Raw genomic sequence first — 15,380 nt, forward strand, 5'->3', positions numbered from 1 at the left:
CCAGGCTGGCAGGGTCCCAAAGACGGGACGAACACAGAGGAACTAAAGAACAAACAGATGCAAGAGAATAACCCTCCAAAAATATTCCAGAACTTATCCCAGAAATGACAGGCCTTGCTAGAAAAGTTTGTGAAAAATACAAACTACAAACTAGACCGACAGATAGTGTGGAGGGTATAGAGAGATTCTCATGCTGTTTCTCTAGTTATTAAGATACATGGAAATACTAATAATTATAGGCTCCACTGCTAGATAGATATGGACCTAATGCTAAAATAACTAACCAAGTTTGTAATGTTACCTATGTAGAAAGACAGGACCTAACACGAGGTAAATATACAGCCATTAAAAATATAGGCTGTAATGCTAAATAATTATACAGAAAAATAGGCACATACACACGCACATATATGTAAATAAAATACAGGACATAATGCTAAAAATATTCTTTCCAAGCCTGTGTCATTACAAAAAATGCAGGTTTTGGCCTGGAGGAGGGGGAAGGATTTAAGACGCAACATTACAGCCTAACTCTCCCACCCTTCCCCAAAAAATGGATTCCTACCCAACTAAAGAAACACCGTGAAATTATAACGAAGTTGACAGTTGTCTCTTCACATTTTCTTTTTTTTTAATTAAGTGACCCCACTTAGTTTGGCTTTGGTTTTTTAAAGCCTCTTTGGTTTGATCTTGGTTATTTTTTTAGGGTTTTTTTTTAGGTTTTAATCCATGGAATGATGTTGTAATTATTGTTTCATTGGTAACAACTGTCTTTTAATTGTTCACATAGCACCCCAGAGCATCGTGGGGAGTGGTGGAGTGACAAGAGAGATGCCTTGATAAATAAAATCATCATTACCAACAATGCTGTTTGTGCAAAATACATTTCTCTGGACATACACTAGTACTATAAGATATCCGCTGTTAGTTACAGTGTGTAACGCAATATATCATTATGTTGCAAAAATATGCATGCCTCCAACAGACATGTATGATATTTTATATATTGCTTGTGTTATACACGGAGGTGCATGATTCACCTACACACCAATTCATATGTGTCACCTATATATTACATGCACATACATTGGCAGGTATTGGCTGGTATCACATAAATGGCTGTGCGTGTATATACAATATACACACACGTATCTTAGGTATAGTAGTTATATTTTATAGAAATTAAATATGAGGTATTTTAGGTATAGTGTGTATGTGTATATACAATTGATATCATATTATATAAATTATTAAATATAAGTTATTTTGAGTACAGTATGCATGTGTTCACACACATGGTATATTATATTATATAAATATTACTAAATATTAGATTCAGTATCTATGTATGTATTTGTATTACACACACACATTATACATTAGAAAAATATATTTATAGCTATATCACACACTTGTAGGTACACACTGACGTACATATGTGTGTATATATATAATTATAGAGATGTACATACTATGCCAGATACCTTATATTTATAGAGACATTTTCATCCATAAACATTAGGCGCTAGTTGCTTATTTCCATACCTAAAACTGCCAGTCATTTATTAGGTATTGATAGTAATTGCTACTGAAGTGTAAAGGACCTAATAGAGCCCATCAAGCGTCATCACCCCTTTTTAATAAAACAAAAAGATACTGGGACCACATTGTTCCACCCCTAACTCTTCAGAGTAACTTGCATGAGTTAAAAAACACCCCCCAAAAAAGGTTTTGTCCCTCTTTCAGAGTCAAATGCTCTTTCAGAATCAAATGTTCATTGTCATTGTAATAATTCTCTTGATCTCATATCAAATCCAAAATTAAAGAAGGCAAAACTAAAGTGAATTCATGATATTCTTCCATAACCAATAATAATAATAGTCCACTCCATTTATTATTTATTGTTGAGTAAGGAAAGGAACACTTTCTCAGCCACTAAAAACCTGTATTCCCCCCCCCCAAACCATTGTTCCCACCAAATGAGCAAACAGATATGCAAAGTTTCTTCACTGTGCTCTCCAAAAGTGCCCCAAACCATAGAAATTACAGCCAATTAGAAAGATCTATCTATGGCAAACCTCAAAAATGTGATTCACATTATTTGCAGCTAGCATGGCAAAAAGGAAAGGAAGAAAATAGAATAGAAAAAAATGCCTTGCTAAGAAGTGACTCCCATTTCTGTGTATCCATGCTGCTCACAAGCCCATCTATGTACTTGGCTTGCTGCTTAAGCAAAAGTAATTTAAAACAATAAAAGTGCAATGTCATTTTAGGATTATTATTTTTTAAAAAATTAAGTCCTGGTTTTTCTTACAGCTGAGTTGCTTTATGTTAAAAAAAAATTCCAATGTGAAATTAACAAGGACTTTAAAATATTTAAGGACACTGAACTACACAAACTGGTCTTTAAAAAAAAAATCAGATCTTGGAAAGGACATAAACTATACCCTTCTTATAAAAAATGAAAAATATTTCAACATAAGAGGATTTGTAAAAGAGCATCAAATAATGGCAAAATATTCTTCAGAATGAGGCATGAATTTAGGGTCAGTTAGTTCAGAGTTTAAAGGGAGCTCGGCTTGCCTACCCCACTCTTAAAAGCAGACTTGCTAAAGGTCTGTCCAGGAGTCCCCTGCCCTGTCCTCCGCCGTGCCTAGGGATATCGGCTTAGGAGGGCTGTAGATTAGCTGGGGGCAACGTTTCCTTTCAGAAGATGAGCTGGGAGATGGAATTGGAGCCGTTACTTTCCCCCACCTGAGTCGGATCTAGAGTCCCTGGTAAAACACTTCACAGCTATGGGACAGGTTGGGGGAACTGGAAAGTTGAAACAGACAAAAGCCAAAGTATATTCGCTTCACGAAACTTCCTTCTGGTGGCATTAAAAAGATACCGATGTCCAGCTTTCCCTCTCCGAGGATCCGAATCCCCCTCCAAAGAAGTTACATGATCGCCTCCAAAGACCTGTTTTAAGCCGGATTTGTCCCTCACTCAATTGCAAAGTGTTGGGTGGTTTGTTTGTTCTTAATTATTTGAGTGGAAAAATAAAAAAGCTTTTGGGTGGGTTACAAAATCATTTCTTAGCGGCATTTCAAGACAGTGTCCCCCCTCCCCCCCCCCCGACTCAGAAATGTCACCATATTAAATTTGACAACTTCAGTTCATCCAGCAAAGCTAATTATATGAAGTGCCTTTTCAGGGAACTCTGAGCTGAAGAGTTAAGATAATTCCCGCCCCCCCCCGCCAAAAAAATCCACCGTTTTAATTAACAGCAAAATCCAACATTTCTTTGCTCCACAGATTGTATACCGGGGGGGGGGATCAAATCTATCACCAGAAGACCATCAATTCTACACCTCCAAAACAGACAGCGATCTAACGCAAACTGTGCAGTCCTTTTTCTTTTCTTTTTTTTGCATGGTTAGAAATGTTGCATTGATTAATTCCCCCCCCCCTTGCAGCTTGTAAATTTCAACGCCTTTTCCCCGCTCAGCTCCAACAGCGCAGCGACCGTGTAAACAGCTCCCAACTCTCCACTTTTTGCAAACTTCCTCTGCTCCAAACGCCCCCCTTCTCCGCCGCCCCGTTTTGCACCATCCACAGACTCGCTTCCCTTCTCCCTCGAGAAATTGCAACACCCCCCCGCCCCAGGTTCGCTGCTCTTCACCCGAGAAATAAAGCAACGGTTTGAGCTGCGCTGGAAGGAAAGTGCGGAACTTTCCCACCCAAGAAAGAGAAAAACTCCCCTACCTGAGCCGAGCGGGGCAAAGCCAACAGGAGAGGGAACCAGGCAGCCACCAAGAACCACCCAGGGCCAATGCTTCCCCTGGCATTTCGGAGCTGCCTGGATTTAGCTCCCGCTCAGAATTGGGGGGGGGGGTTAATTTACTTCAAAACAAAAAGACAAGTTGGGCTGGGGGGGTGGTTTGAGGGTTGTTTTTTTTTTTTAAACAAACGAAGATCTCCGCTCCCAGCAGCCGCAAACACAGAAAGGCAAAATCCACTGCAAGTGCGAGCAACTTCTAGCATTAGCAACCGACCTTTGCAGTAAACCCCACGGTTCAGGTCATAACAGTGAAGATAAATATTAAAATCACTTCGACATTTGTACACTTCCCCCCCCTCCCCACCAGCTCCCCCCCCGCAAAAAAACAAAACAAAACAGCAGAGCTGCATGCATTATTCCAGCAAACCCCGCTGCCCTTTCCCCCTCCCTTCCTTCCTTTCTCTCTCTCTCTCTCTCGTTTTTAATTCTTGAAATAAATTTGGGAGAAGCGCCATTTTCTGAGCTAAACCCATGTGCAGTGAATATAACAAAGAGCTTGGAAACATGCCATCAAACCCTCTTTCTCTGCAGAAAGAGAGAGAGAGAGACAGGGGAAGAATTTTTGTTTCAAACAAAAACACAGCACCGACAGACAGCAATAATCCTCCCCCCGGCGACACCGCCACAGCCTGGTGCCTGGCCCACACCACCATTAAACCAGGAGCAAACCCCAACAGGAAACTTTCACACACACAAAATGCAATGAAAGAAACAAACAGAACTTGCTTTTCTCTCTCTCTCTCTCTTTTTGGTTTTTTGTTTGTTTGTTTGCTTGTTTGTTACCTGGGTCAGGCAGTATGGGGAATACATGGTTATTTTTGGAAAACAACTGTTGCAGAACTTTGTTTCATATGGAGAGCAGCTGGCTAGGTGGCTGCATGTCTAAAGCGGCGGCAGTTCCCTCTCTAGTCCATGCTGCCGAGTGGTAACCCCGCCTTGGAGCTCTGAAAGTGAAAGTTTAGACACAGTTTGGAACAGAGAACACTTTTGCCTTGAGAAAGCTTTTAGCTCCCTCCCACTCTCCCCTCCCTTCCCCCCTCCCCCCCACACATACACACTTTGTATTCGGAGCTCTTCCCTCCCCTTCGCACCGGAGCCCGTCGGGGGAGCGAGTTGCTCCCGCCGATTCGGTTCCGCGGGGTGCGTTCACGGGGTGGGCTGGGAGCAGCCTCGCAAGGGAGCTGGGTCATTTCAAAAAGAATCAACTTTTGCAACCTTCTAAGGGTCTAGCCGCCGCCGCCCCCCGGGAGTTTGAGACGTGTTTTCACTGCAAACCCGCCGCTGTTGAGCCAAGCCCGGGCACTGTAAGGAAGCAAATCCGAATTGCTGAGGCGTCCCGTAGGCTGGGCAAGTCGCTTCATTTGTGACCAGTGAGACACAGCCTTTGATTTCAGAAATGCATCCGATGAAATGAGCTGTAGCTCACTAAAGCTTATGCTCAAATAAATTTGTTAGTCTTTAAGGTGCCACAAGTACTCCTTTTCTTTTACACTTTGATTTGGAGCCGGAGAGGAGCTAAAATCACTGGCTTGTCCTGATCTGCCATCATCTCACCCAGGCTCTGTGACTCCCCACTTCGACCCTGCTTTGGCCAGGCCAGTCACTTTCTCGCAGTGCGGGGCTCCTGGCCAGGGTCTGAGTGGGGTGGGGGGTTGGGGTTATGCCATTTGCAATGGGATGTGCGCAGTGCTGTACAGATCTTTGCCCCCTAGCAAACCAGAGCTCGGCGGGAGCCAGCCTGAGAACACAGAACTGGGGCGGGGGCAGCACTTAGTCTGTCACAGGACACAACGGAAACCGGGGCGGGGGGTCTTTGAGGAACTGACCCGGAGAAAATGTACACGCTGGCAAAGAGGGGGTTAAGGTTTTTCCCTTGGACTCAATCCTGTTCCGCATAAACTCGTTTTTTAAATGTCCTTGAGTTAATTTATTTTATTGCTAAAGAGGTTGGCTTTATTTTAACAATACACCCGAGTGTGGTGCAAAGGGGAAAGTGTGTTTCAGCATGTGATAGACGAGTGGGTCTAGAGATCAGATAGATACATAGATAGATGGGTGTGTATGGAGATTAGATAGATGGATATAGAGATAGATAGATGGGTGTGTCTGAAGCCAGGTAGACTGACAGACAGGTTGTTTAGATAGATAGATAGATAGATAGATAGATAGATAGATAGATAGATAGATAGATAGATAGATAGATAGATAGATAGAGTGTATGGGGATAGATGGGTATGGAGATGGATGGGTGTGTATGGAGATGAATGGATGGCTATGGAGACAGATGGGAGTGTATGGAGATAGATAGATGGGTATGGAGATGGATGGATGGGTATGGAGATGGGTATGGAGACGGATGGATGGGTATGGAGACAGATGGATGGGTATGGAGATAGGTATGGAGATGGATGGGTGTGTATGGAGATGGATGGATGGGTATGGAGATGGGTATGAAGACAGATGGGTGTGTATGGAGATGGATGGGTGGGTATGGAGATGGGTATGGAGATGGATGGATGGGTATGGAGACGGATGGGTGTGGATGGAGATGGAGATGGGTATGGAGACGGATGGATGGGTATGGAGACGGATGGGTGATGGGTATGGAGTTGAGTATGGAGTGGATGGATGGGTATGGAGATGGATGGATGAATATAGAGATGGATGGATGGGTATGGAGACGGGTGGGTGTGTATGGAAACGGATGGATGGATGGCTATGGAGTTGGGTATGGAGATGGATGGATGGGTATGGAGACAGATGGGTGTGTATGAAGATAGATGGATGGATGGCTATGGAGTTGGGTATGGAGATGGATGGATGGGTATGGAGACGGATGGGTGAATATAGAGATGGATGGATGGGTATGGAAATTAGATAGCTGGATAAGGGCAGGCAGGTGACAGGTACATAGCAGGCAGAGGGACAGTTTCCCACTCTAGCCCCCAGATCCCCAGTTGCATCCCAGGGATTGCCCAGCCAGGCCCTGCCTTCCCTTCTGCTGGGTTTCTCTATGATGTTGTTTTACCAGCTGGGTGCAGGGGGGTTTTCCTGCCCTTCTGCACCTGCCACTGAGCAGCCTTTGCCCAGCCCCTGGTTGCATTGGGTGCCCCGCTGGTGAGCCCCATGGGAATCCAGCGCTGGAAGCCAGGAGACCCCGTTTCCCTTAGCCAGGGTGTGATGGGCAGCCAGGGGGCAGCTTGGGCCCATGCACAGCAGAGAGCCGTCAGGGGCAGGGCTGAAGGCAAGCTTGTTAATTTCACCCTGGGCTGAACCAGGTGTCTTCTGCAAGGGGCACCTGGCTGCTCTCAGGGCTTAGCCTGGAAGGCTGGCTTGGGGTTCAGGGGGTCAACGGACTTGTGAGGCATCAGCCCCCTTCATGCCCATCCCCTTCCAGAGTGGCATCTCCTGCAATCATGCTTGTGCCCTCTCTTTCCAACAGTGCCCCACTGCTGAGACACTCGCTAACCTCCCCCCCCACACACACACACACCCCATTTGCTCCATGAGACAACAGTGCGCTTGCAACTCGAAGCAGGGAGTTTAGAATTACCAGGAGGAAAGAGGGCTAAAGTTTCATCTTAATATCCCCAATTGAAAGCCCTGCTTTGTTTCTGAGTTGCTGGGGCAGAAACTGGGGAGGGGGGGCAGGTGGGGGAGCTCAGAGGTAGAGAGAGGGTTTCAAGCAGGGATCCAAGAGCTGCCAAGATGAGCGGATGGGGGAGGGATAGGAAGGGAGAAAGGGGAAAAGGCTACCCCCACTCAGCAGGCTGGGTGTGAGTACCAGGGGGAGCGGACAGGTCCCTGTGCTGCCAATTTATCCAGACCAGACATTTTAACTAAATCGGGGGTGGGGGGCGTTTGAGGGGGTGTATGTTTCCCTGTATGTAAAATCATCACTGCAGTTTGTTTGACTTTACTCTCTTGAAAATGGATATACACACAGAGGACAAAAGGGGGGATACACACACAGACAAGACACACGCTAGCTATGCAGGCACACACAAGATACACACAAACACACACAGACACAGATGACACCACACACACAGAGTATACACCCAAAGGCGGGATACACACAAGATACACACACACAAACCAACACGCACAGGATACACACTAGATACACACCCACACAGCACATGCAGAGTACACACAGAAGATACACCCACAATACACAACACACACATGCACAAGAGGTATCCTAGAGACACAAACAGGTGTAGAACAGGTTAGAAATTTTCCAATAAAATGATTTTTTTGTTGGAAAAACGTTGATTTGTCGACAGTAAAACATTTCCCAGGAATAGGTTGCTCTGGACAAATTCCCCATTCTGTTTTTTGGGGGTTTTAAAGGCATGACGTTGTCAAAATGCAACCGTCCATTTTTAAGTTCAAAACCATTTTGCATTTTGAAATGGTAGTTAGTTCACAGTTCAAAAAATGTAAAGCTGGTTTTTGAAAAAGGCCGACATGGGAAGGAAACGGTTCGAGCTTCTACCCAAAGATCTCCTTTCGCTTGGCCCAACCTCCGTGATTTTTTTCAGATTTTCGGTTCACAGAAATTTGCGATTTTGACTTTCCATGATGGGAACACCTCCCAAAATCTGGCGAATTCCTGCCTTATGGGTAAGCCCATCTCCCTCCCAGTCCCCCAGGGTGCGTCTACACTGCAGCTGGGAGCAACCCTGGGGAGACAGATGCACGCGAGCGAGGGACAAGCATTGTGTATGTCGCGGTTCGGGTGGCAGCTCAGGCCCACCTGACCTCCAGGCAGCTACCGTGAGTCTGGCTACCCTGGCTGGGGGGCTTGCTGTCAGCTGCAGTGTAGACACACCCAGAGAGGCCACATGAGGTGCCTTCCATTTGGCACAAGACCAAGGACCTGAGCACTGCTGCCTCCATGCATTGGGAAATGTCCACCCAGACCTGGCTTGACCTTTTGGTCTTTCAGGCTGGGTTCTGTGCTGGGGCTGATGGCACCAAGGTGCCTGGACCTGCTTGGAATCAGGTCCATTAGCCACTCTCCCAACTCCCAGCCTGGGTCTCAGTTTCACATGGTAGGAAAGTGGCCTGTCAAAGCCCTGGCACTGTGCACAGAGAAAAGGCAATCCAGAGATAAGATGGGCAACCGCCCACCTCTGTCTGGCTACTTATCTGCCCTGAGCACTTCAGCACCAACCCCCACACACATTCTCACAAAGTAGGGGAAAATCAGTCTCCTTTTACAGATAGAGAAACTGAGGCAAAGAGTGATGAAGGGATCACATTGAGTTACAGGGCAGAGCTGGGAAGAGAATGAAAGAACCTTGACTCGCAGCCTCTCCCCTCCCCCAGCTCTACCCCTGTCCCCAGCCTCTATGCCCCCCAAGAGCTGGGGATAGAACCCAGGAGTCCTGACTCCCAGCCCCCTGTTCTCAGCTCCAGACCACCCCCCTTCCTACTCTTTGCAATAGAACCCAGTTTCCTGCCTACCTGGGGTCAACACCAGTTCAACTGACCTGGGTCCTCCCCATCCGCCCTTCGGCAGTGAGCTAAGCGGGGAGGGACACACATTAGAGTGGAAGGTGCCAATCAGGCTGGAGTCTAGGGGAACAGTTTGGGAAGCGAGGAATGAGACATGGGGCCTTTCCCCTCTCGGGGACACTGGCTCCAATCCGGCCCCACAGCAGGGGGACTGGGTGGCTCAGGGAGATGGGAAACGGGGCATGGGTAGGGTTGCCACCTGTGAGATACAAAACCCCATTTCATCCAGGACAGCTATGTCCAAAAAGGGACAATCCTGGGAAAACCTGGACATCAGGTCACCTTACACATGGGCCTTTTCCCCTCTAGGGGGCGCCGGCCCCAATCCCGATCTGGCCCCAGGGACTGGCAGGCTCGGGACAGGAGGAATGGGGGTTCTCCCCTCCAGATAGCACCAGCTCCAATCCGGCCTGGCCAGCAGTGACCCAGGCTCACCCCAACCCAACGGGCTGTCTGGTATCCCCCAGGAGAGGAATTTGCTGGCATCAGGCTGCCTCCATTGCTGGGCCCAGCTCCCCCAATGCCCACCAGCCACCCCCACTGACATGGGGGGCTGAGGCGGGGGAAGTCTCAGATACAAGCCCCCATTGAGCCACCTCCTTCCCCTGGCACCCAGGCATCACCCTCTCCACTAACTCTACTGCAAGGCCTTGGCACAAAGACGGGCTGCCCCCACCTCCTGGCGGCCCCATTTTCCAACTGCAAGCCCAGCTGTTTGCCACAGCACCAGGCAGTGCCCATGCCAAGCAATGCGCCCCCTCTGGGGAGGGGCTGGCACACGGCTGTTTGCGCCTCCCTTGTTTTATTAAGCGCCTTGCCGCGGCACCAAGCCTGGCGGGGCGTGGGGCTCAGCTTTAATTCAGGCACCCGGCCCGGTGAGCCGGGGCAGAGTGGGGGGAGCCACTTCCCCTGCCATCTGTCGCCACTCGATGCCGAAGGAGACACACCATACAGGGGCTGGCGCATGAGGACAGCAATCAGAGGTGGCTGTCCTGGCTCAGCCCAGCCAACAGAAGTGGGTAAACCTTTCCTTGATGGTGCCCCAGTGCCCACGGTCTGTAGGGCCAGGGTCGGGACATTCGGCAGTGCCACCCCAACACTTGCATGAAGACAGGGCTCTGTGCCACGTGGCAGCAGTCGGGGCAGAGGGCTACCAGGCAGCACTGCCCAGGGAATAGGAAACATGTACATCTCGAGGGGCGGGGGGGAAGGCCAATAAGGTGCACAGAAGGACCCATGCAGCAGGGGGAGATGAACGAGGTGCCACGGAAGGGCCCGCGCAGCAGGGGGAGGTGAACGAGGTGCCACGGAAGGGCCCGCGCAGCAGGGGGAGGTGAACGAGGTGCCACGGAAGGACCCACGCAGCAGGGGGAGGTGAACGAGGTGCCAGGAAGGTTTCACACAGTGGGGGGATTGAGAATTTCCCCAATCTCGATACGATCCCAAGGCAGCCTCCTTCCCCAGGTGTCTGCAGGGACACTAATGGCTCTTGGATCAACTCAGTCGCAATTATCCAGCCGTTGCGAGGAACCTGTGATTACCGGCACGCCCCGGCACGAGGGGGGCATTGTGCCAGGTACCTCCAGCGGAGTGAGCGATGGAAAGATCCCTGAGCCAGAGCCATCCCGGCATCCACACCCCCAGCCATCCCAATCCCACCCAGGGGGCTGCAGGGCTGCTCCCTACCCCCCGCCCCATGTGGATTTGAGTCTGCTGGGGGGAAGGGGCACTGATCTCAGGCTTAAGGCAAAGTGCCATGGAATTAGCCAACCACCCAGACCCCAAAATTTGGGGTAACTCCCCAGGCCCCTCCAAGCCGCAAGGGAGCCCAACCAATAGAACAAAGCAGGGTGCAGGGCCTATGAGAGCCCCACTGGGGCAGGCTCCAGGGGGTGCACTTCCCCCACAATTCCTCTCATGTACCGCAGCCCCAACTCAGCATCAACCCAACTGCAGACCCCCAAGTGCCAGTGCTTTGAGTTCAAGGACTCTCAGTCTTACCACTCAAAGGCTCCCCGGGCTTCCTCACTGGTGGAGAGGCCAAGGAAAGAATGAACCCTAGACAGTTACCTCTCCCAACCCCTCGGAAGTGGCTGTGTGTGCCCCCCACCATGCCAAGCTGGTATCTTAGGTCTGCTGCTGCATTAACACCGGGCATAAATCAAACCCAAAGTGACAGTGGTTCCAGGCCGGGGCTCGGCCTCAAGTCAGGACTCCTGGCCCTGGAATGGGAGTGGGGCCTAGGGTTTAGAGGTTCTGGTCCCAGCTCTGGGAGGGGAGTGAGGTCTATGAAACACACCATCTCCTAATCCAGTCCTTACTAGCATCTGTCCCCACCCACAACTGCCAACAAAGGGGCCAGGAACAACCCTTCCCTCCCCCACCCCCGAGGATAGAATGTGCTGGGGAGTAATCATCATCACTTTGCACCAGTCGATCTCAAAGCACCTTACAAAGGAGGTTAGAAGCATAATCCCCATTGTACAGACAGGGAAACTGAGGCACAGAAAGAGGAAACGACTGGCCCAAGGTCACCCAGCAGGCCAATGGCAGAGCCAGGAAGAGAACCCAGGTGTCCTGAGTTCCAGTCCAGCGCTCTAGTCCCGGGGAAACAGGGAGTTTAGGGCTCGGATAGCAGTAGGGCTCCAGATCAGGATTGAGGGGCACCGGTAGATCATTGTAAGAGGCTTTCCCAATGCCTGTCTACACTACTCAAGCCCATCTCTCCCCCCAGCTGAGTCTGGTTTCAGGGACCTCAACGACACCCCCCGCCCCCCACGCACTCAAAACAGCTTCAACTTTCCACAGGCTGCTCCCTCTGCTCCTCCTGTGTGCGGGGGGCGGGGAAGGGGGGCATCCTCAGCTCTCACAGCTGCGCCCCTGCCCAGCTCCTCCTAACTGGGCCGATGCCCAAAGAATGCCCAGCCATGCCAGAAGCCGCCGCCGGCTGGGAGATGGGGGGCAGCTGGAGGCTCGGGAAGGAGTGGGTTTTACAACATGCCACGGAAGGAGCAAGGGTCTCTCCTGCCCACCCCTCCCACCCCACCCCCCAGTCTCCAAGTGGCATGACTGCCAAAGAGGGAGGCCACTGGGTAACCCTCTCCCCTGCCTGACTCGTGTGAGCTGAGAGCACCCCCATTCCAGGCCTGCCCCTCCCACCTCCTCACCTTTGGGGGGGAAAGAGAGACCATCTGTGCCCCTCCCCCCCAAACTCTCTTCACTGCCAAACCTCTGATGCCAGTGTCTGTCTCACTGTGCCCAGACCTGCCAGCTCCGTGCCATGCTCCTGGTGCCTCCCCTCCCCACACTCCTCCCCCAGCGCTTTGTGCAGTGGGGGAGGTGACTCTTTATTTTAAAGCTCTTCATCTGGGGGGTGAATCGGAGATTCCCAGTAAAGCAGCCATGGCAAAAGCCATGTGGATGTGGGATTCTGAGAAAGCAAATCACCCATGCAGAGCTCTGTGGCGCCCCTCAACCCTGACCTGCAGCCCCCTGCTAGCCCAGCCCTGGGCACACACAGCTCTGTGGCGCCCCTCAATCCTGACCGGCAGCCCCCTGCTAGCACAACCCTGGGCTCCCCCCCATACACACAGCTCTGTGGCACCCCTCAATCCTGACTGGCAGCCTCCTGCTAGCTCAGCCCTGGGCCTTTGCTGAACAGAAACTGTTACTACCCAGAAAATGAAAACACCCAAGCTTTCCTCTCTGTAAGGATCAGCAATTAACATTAGTCAATACCCAGCATGGCCGGAGAAGACCTAACTAACTCTGTATTAATTATTAATCACATGTATTACAGCAGGGCAGTTACATGGTGGGGTTGACTGGAATCGGGGCAGGGTTCAGGATGGGGGGCAGGGGTTCTCTCCTTACCCCAAAGCATCAGGGCTGGCCAGGGCTCTGAGGTGGCACCCAGCAGTCTCTCTCTCAGGTGCTTGGCTGGCTGGTTCTTGCCCCCATGCTCAGGGTCTAACTGATCACCCTATGCAGGGCAAGGGAGGAGTTTCCCCCCAGGTCAGATTGGCAGGGACCTGGGTTCGGGGGTTAACCTCCCTCTGCAGCGTGGGGGGCAGGTCACTTGCCAGGATTAGCTGGGTATTTCTCCCTTCAACCCCTCGGCCCCTTCTGTTCTTTTCCTGTGGCTCTACACGCATACGGGAGCCCTTGGACCTAGGCACCACACAGACCCCCTAAGGCTCCTTCCAGAGGCCTCAAGGTGCTTCACAAATGAAGGTGAGGAGCATTGTCCATTATCCCCAGATCATAGCTGGGAAACTGAGGCACAGAGTGGCACCGGGGCCACTCAGCAGGTCAGTGGTGGAGCCAGGGTTAGAACTCAGGTCTCTCGCCTCCCATTCCAGCACCCCACCCGCGGGCACGCTCTGCCACTTGCCAGCACTCACACACTATGGTGCTGGGAGCTAGCGAAGCACATGGACAGACAGACGGATGGACAGGTGGGCATGGGGTTATATAGACAGCCAGACCATCACCTTTGCTGCGTGATGTGCACATGGGAAACGCCTGTCAAGTTTTAAGAAGCCTGGGGGCTCCTGGCAGTTGATCCAAGGTACAGCCTCACTCACATTCAGATTAGAATTCATTTTGGTCCAATGTTAAATTCACGGGCAACCAATCGAACCATAAAGGAGCCAAAAGCCCTGCACCATTCTACCAGCTGCCCCTCATTTCACCCACACACTTGGTGCTGCCCACTCTCCGCCCTGATTTGTCTTAAAGCCCCAGCTCCGGGAATCATGAGATTGCAGGCATCAGTCATTTTTCAAAGTCAGTTTCCAGCCCCTGGGACTGCAAGACAGCCCCCTTCCCACCCCCTCTGAATGGTGACACACCGAAAAAGCCAAGCACTAATTGTTTTAAAGCCGAGCTCGTGATCTTTATGTCGGTCTCGCGATTTCAGGGGTGGCATGATCAGGCACACTCGGGACTGGCCCCGCTGCCCCACTGTCACTTCCCTGCGTGCTGGTTACACTGTATTGGTGGCATTTGTCTCAATAACTTCAGGGATGCCCAGTGGCCTTCAGACTAGATGTTCATACAGCGCCGCTCCCAACAGGGTCTCGGTCCATGACTGGGGTTCCTCGCTGCGGCCATACAGTGCTTAATGAATAGATAATAAACCCAGTTGGGCAAAGGGTGGGCTTTTTGCTTCGTTGCCAGTTCTGAACAATGAGTTTTTAAAAATGGTTTGGGGTCAAACCTGACACAACATTTCTCAGCATTTTCGGAGAATCCCAAAATTGAAAAAAAAATACATTTCAATTTTAACAGAAAATTGTTTTGGTTGCAAAATTCTGCCCAGCCCTGAATGGGCTCCGGTCTCTGCTGAGACTGCCCATGTGAATTTGGGCAAGTCATTTACCCTTAGTGTGCCTCAGTTTCCCCACCCCTAAAACAGGTATAATAGCACTGCCATGCCTCATGGGCAGGGACAAGGGGGAGGGTAAATCCGTTAAAGACCATGCAGTGCCTAGATGCCATAGTGATAGGGGCCATATAAGTACCTTAGCAAGCCAGATAAACGTGGGAGCTGTTCTCGGCAAGGGCTGTCCCCCGGCTGTTCGAGTGAGGGCCTGATCTCTGAGCACTACCACAATTCCCGCACAACAATAACGGTGCCTTAAGATGGGATTTCTAAGAGTTTGGCATCTGTCTCTCCCGGGGCCTGCTCCTGCTCCCACTGAAGTAAAAGGTAAAGCTCTCGTTTGTTTCTGTGGAAAAGGATCAGCTCCCCTAAGGTAACTCCAGTGGGAACTACGCACCTCGACCCCTTGGAGGAGCTGGACCGAAGCGACTGACTTGAGGTCGCCCAGCAGACCAGCGCCAGAGCTGGGAATAGGACCCAGGTGTCCGGGATCCCAGTGCTCTAGCCACCAAGCCAGACAACCTGGGAGATAAAGCTTCAGGGTTTAACCTGATCTCTTATGAGAGACCAAACTCATCTGCCCCCTCTTACGCCACATCTGCGACTGCGGGGCTCTTAAATTGAGCATATTATTTACTTGGACGG

At 50.5% G+C, this 15,380-nt stretch overlaps 1 protein-coding gene and 1 long non-coding RNA gene across 3 annotated transcripts in view; both read right to left on the bottom strand.

Annotated features, from left to right (window-relative positions):
* The window catches only part of LOC122458387, a 493,263-nt gene that overhangs the window by 413,024 nt on the left and 64,859 nt on the right, over positions 1 to 15,380 (bottom strand). The window lies entirely within an intron of this gene.
* Positions 1 to 15,380, bottom strand: part of NFIX (nuclear factor I X) — a 144,572-nt gene that overhangs the window by 116,406 nt on the left and 12,786 nt on the right. Inside the window, exon 2 of one of the 2 annotated variants that reach the window (XM_043506891.1) lies at positions 4,607 to 4,767. The exons of the other annotated variant lie outside the window; for it this stretch is intronic. Coding sequence (XP_043362826.1) covers positions 4,607 to 4,633 — 27 coding nt within the window. The 5' untranslated portion in view covers positions 4,634 to 4,767. The remainder of the gene's footprint in view (positions 1 to 4,606; positions 4,768 to 15,380) is intronic. 2 annotated transcript variants of the gene reach the window in all.

Source organism: Dermochelys coriacea, chromosome 20 (genome assembly GCF_009764565.3).
Source record: "Dermochelys coriacea isolate rDerCor1 chromosome 20, rDerCor1.pri.v4, whole genome shotgun sequence".
Lineage (NCBI taxonomy): Eukaryota > Metazoa > Chordata > Testudines > Dermochelyidae > Dermochelys > Dermochelys coriacea.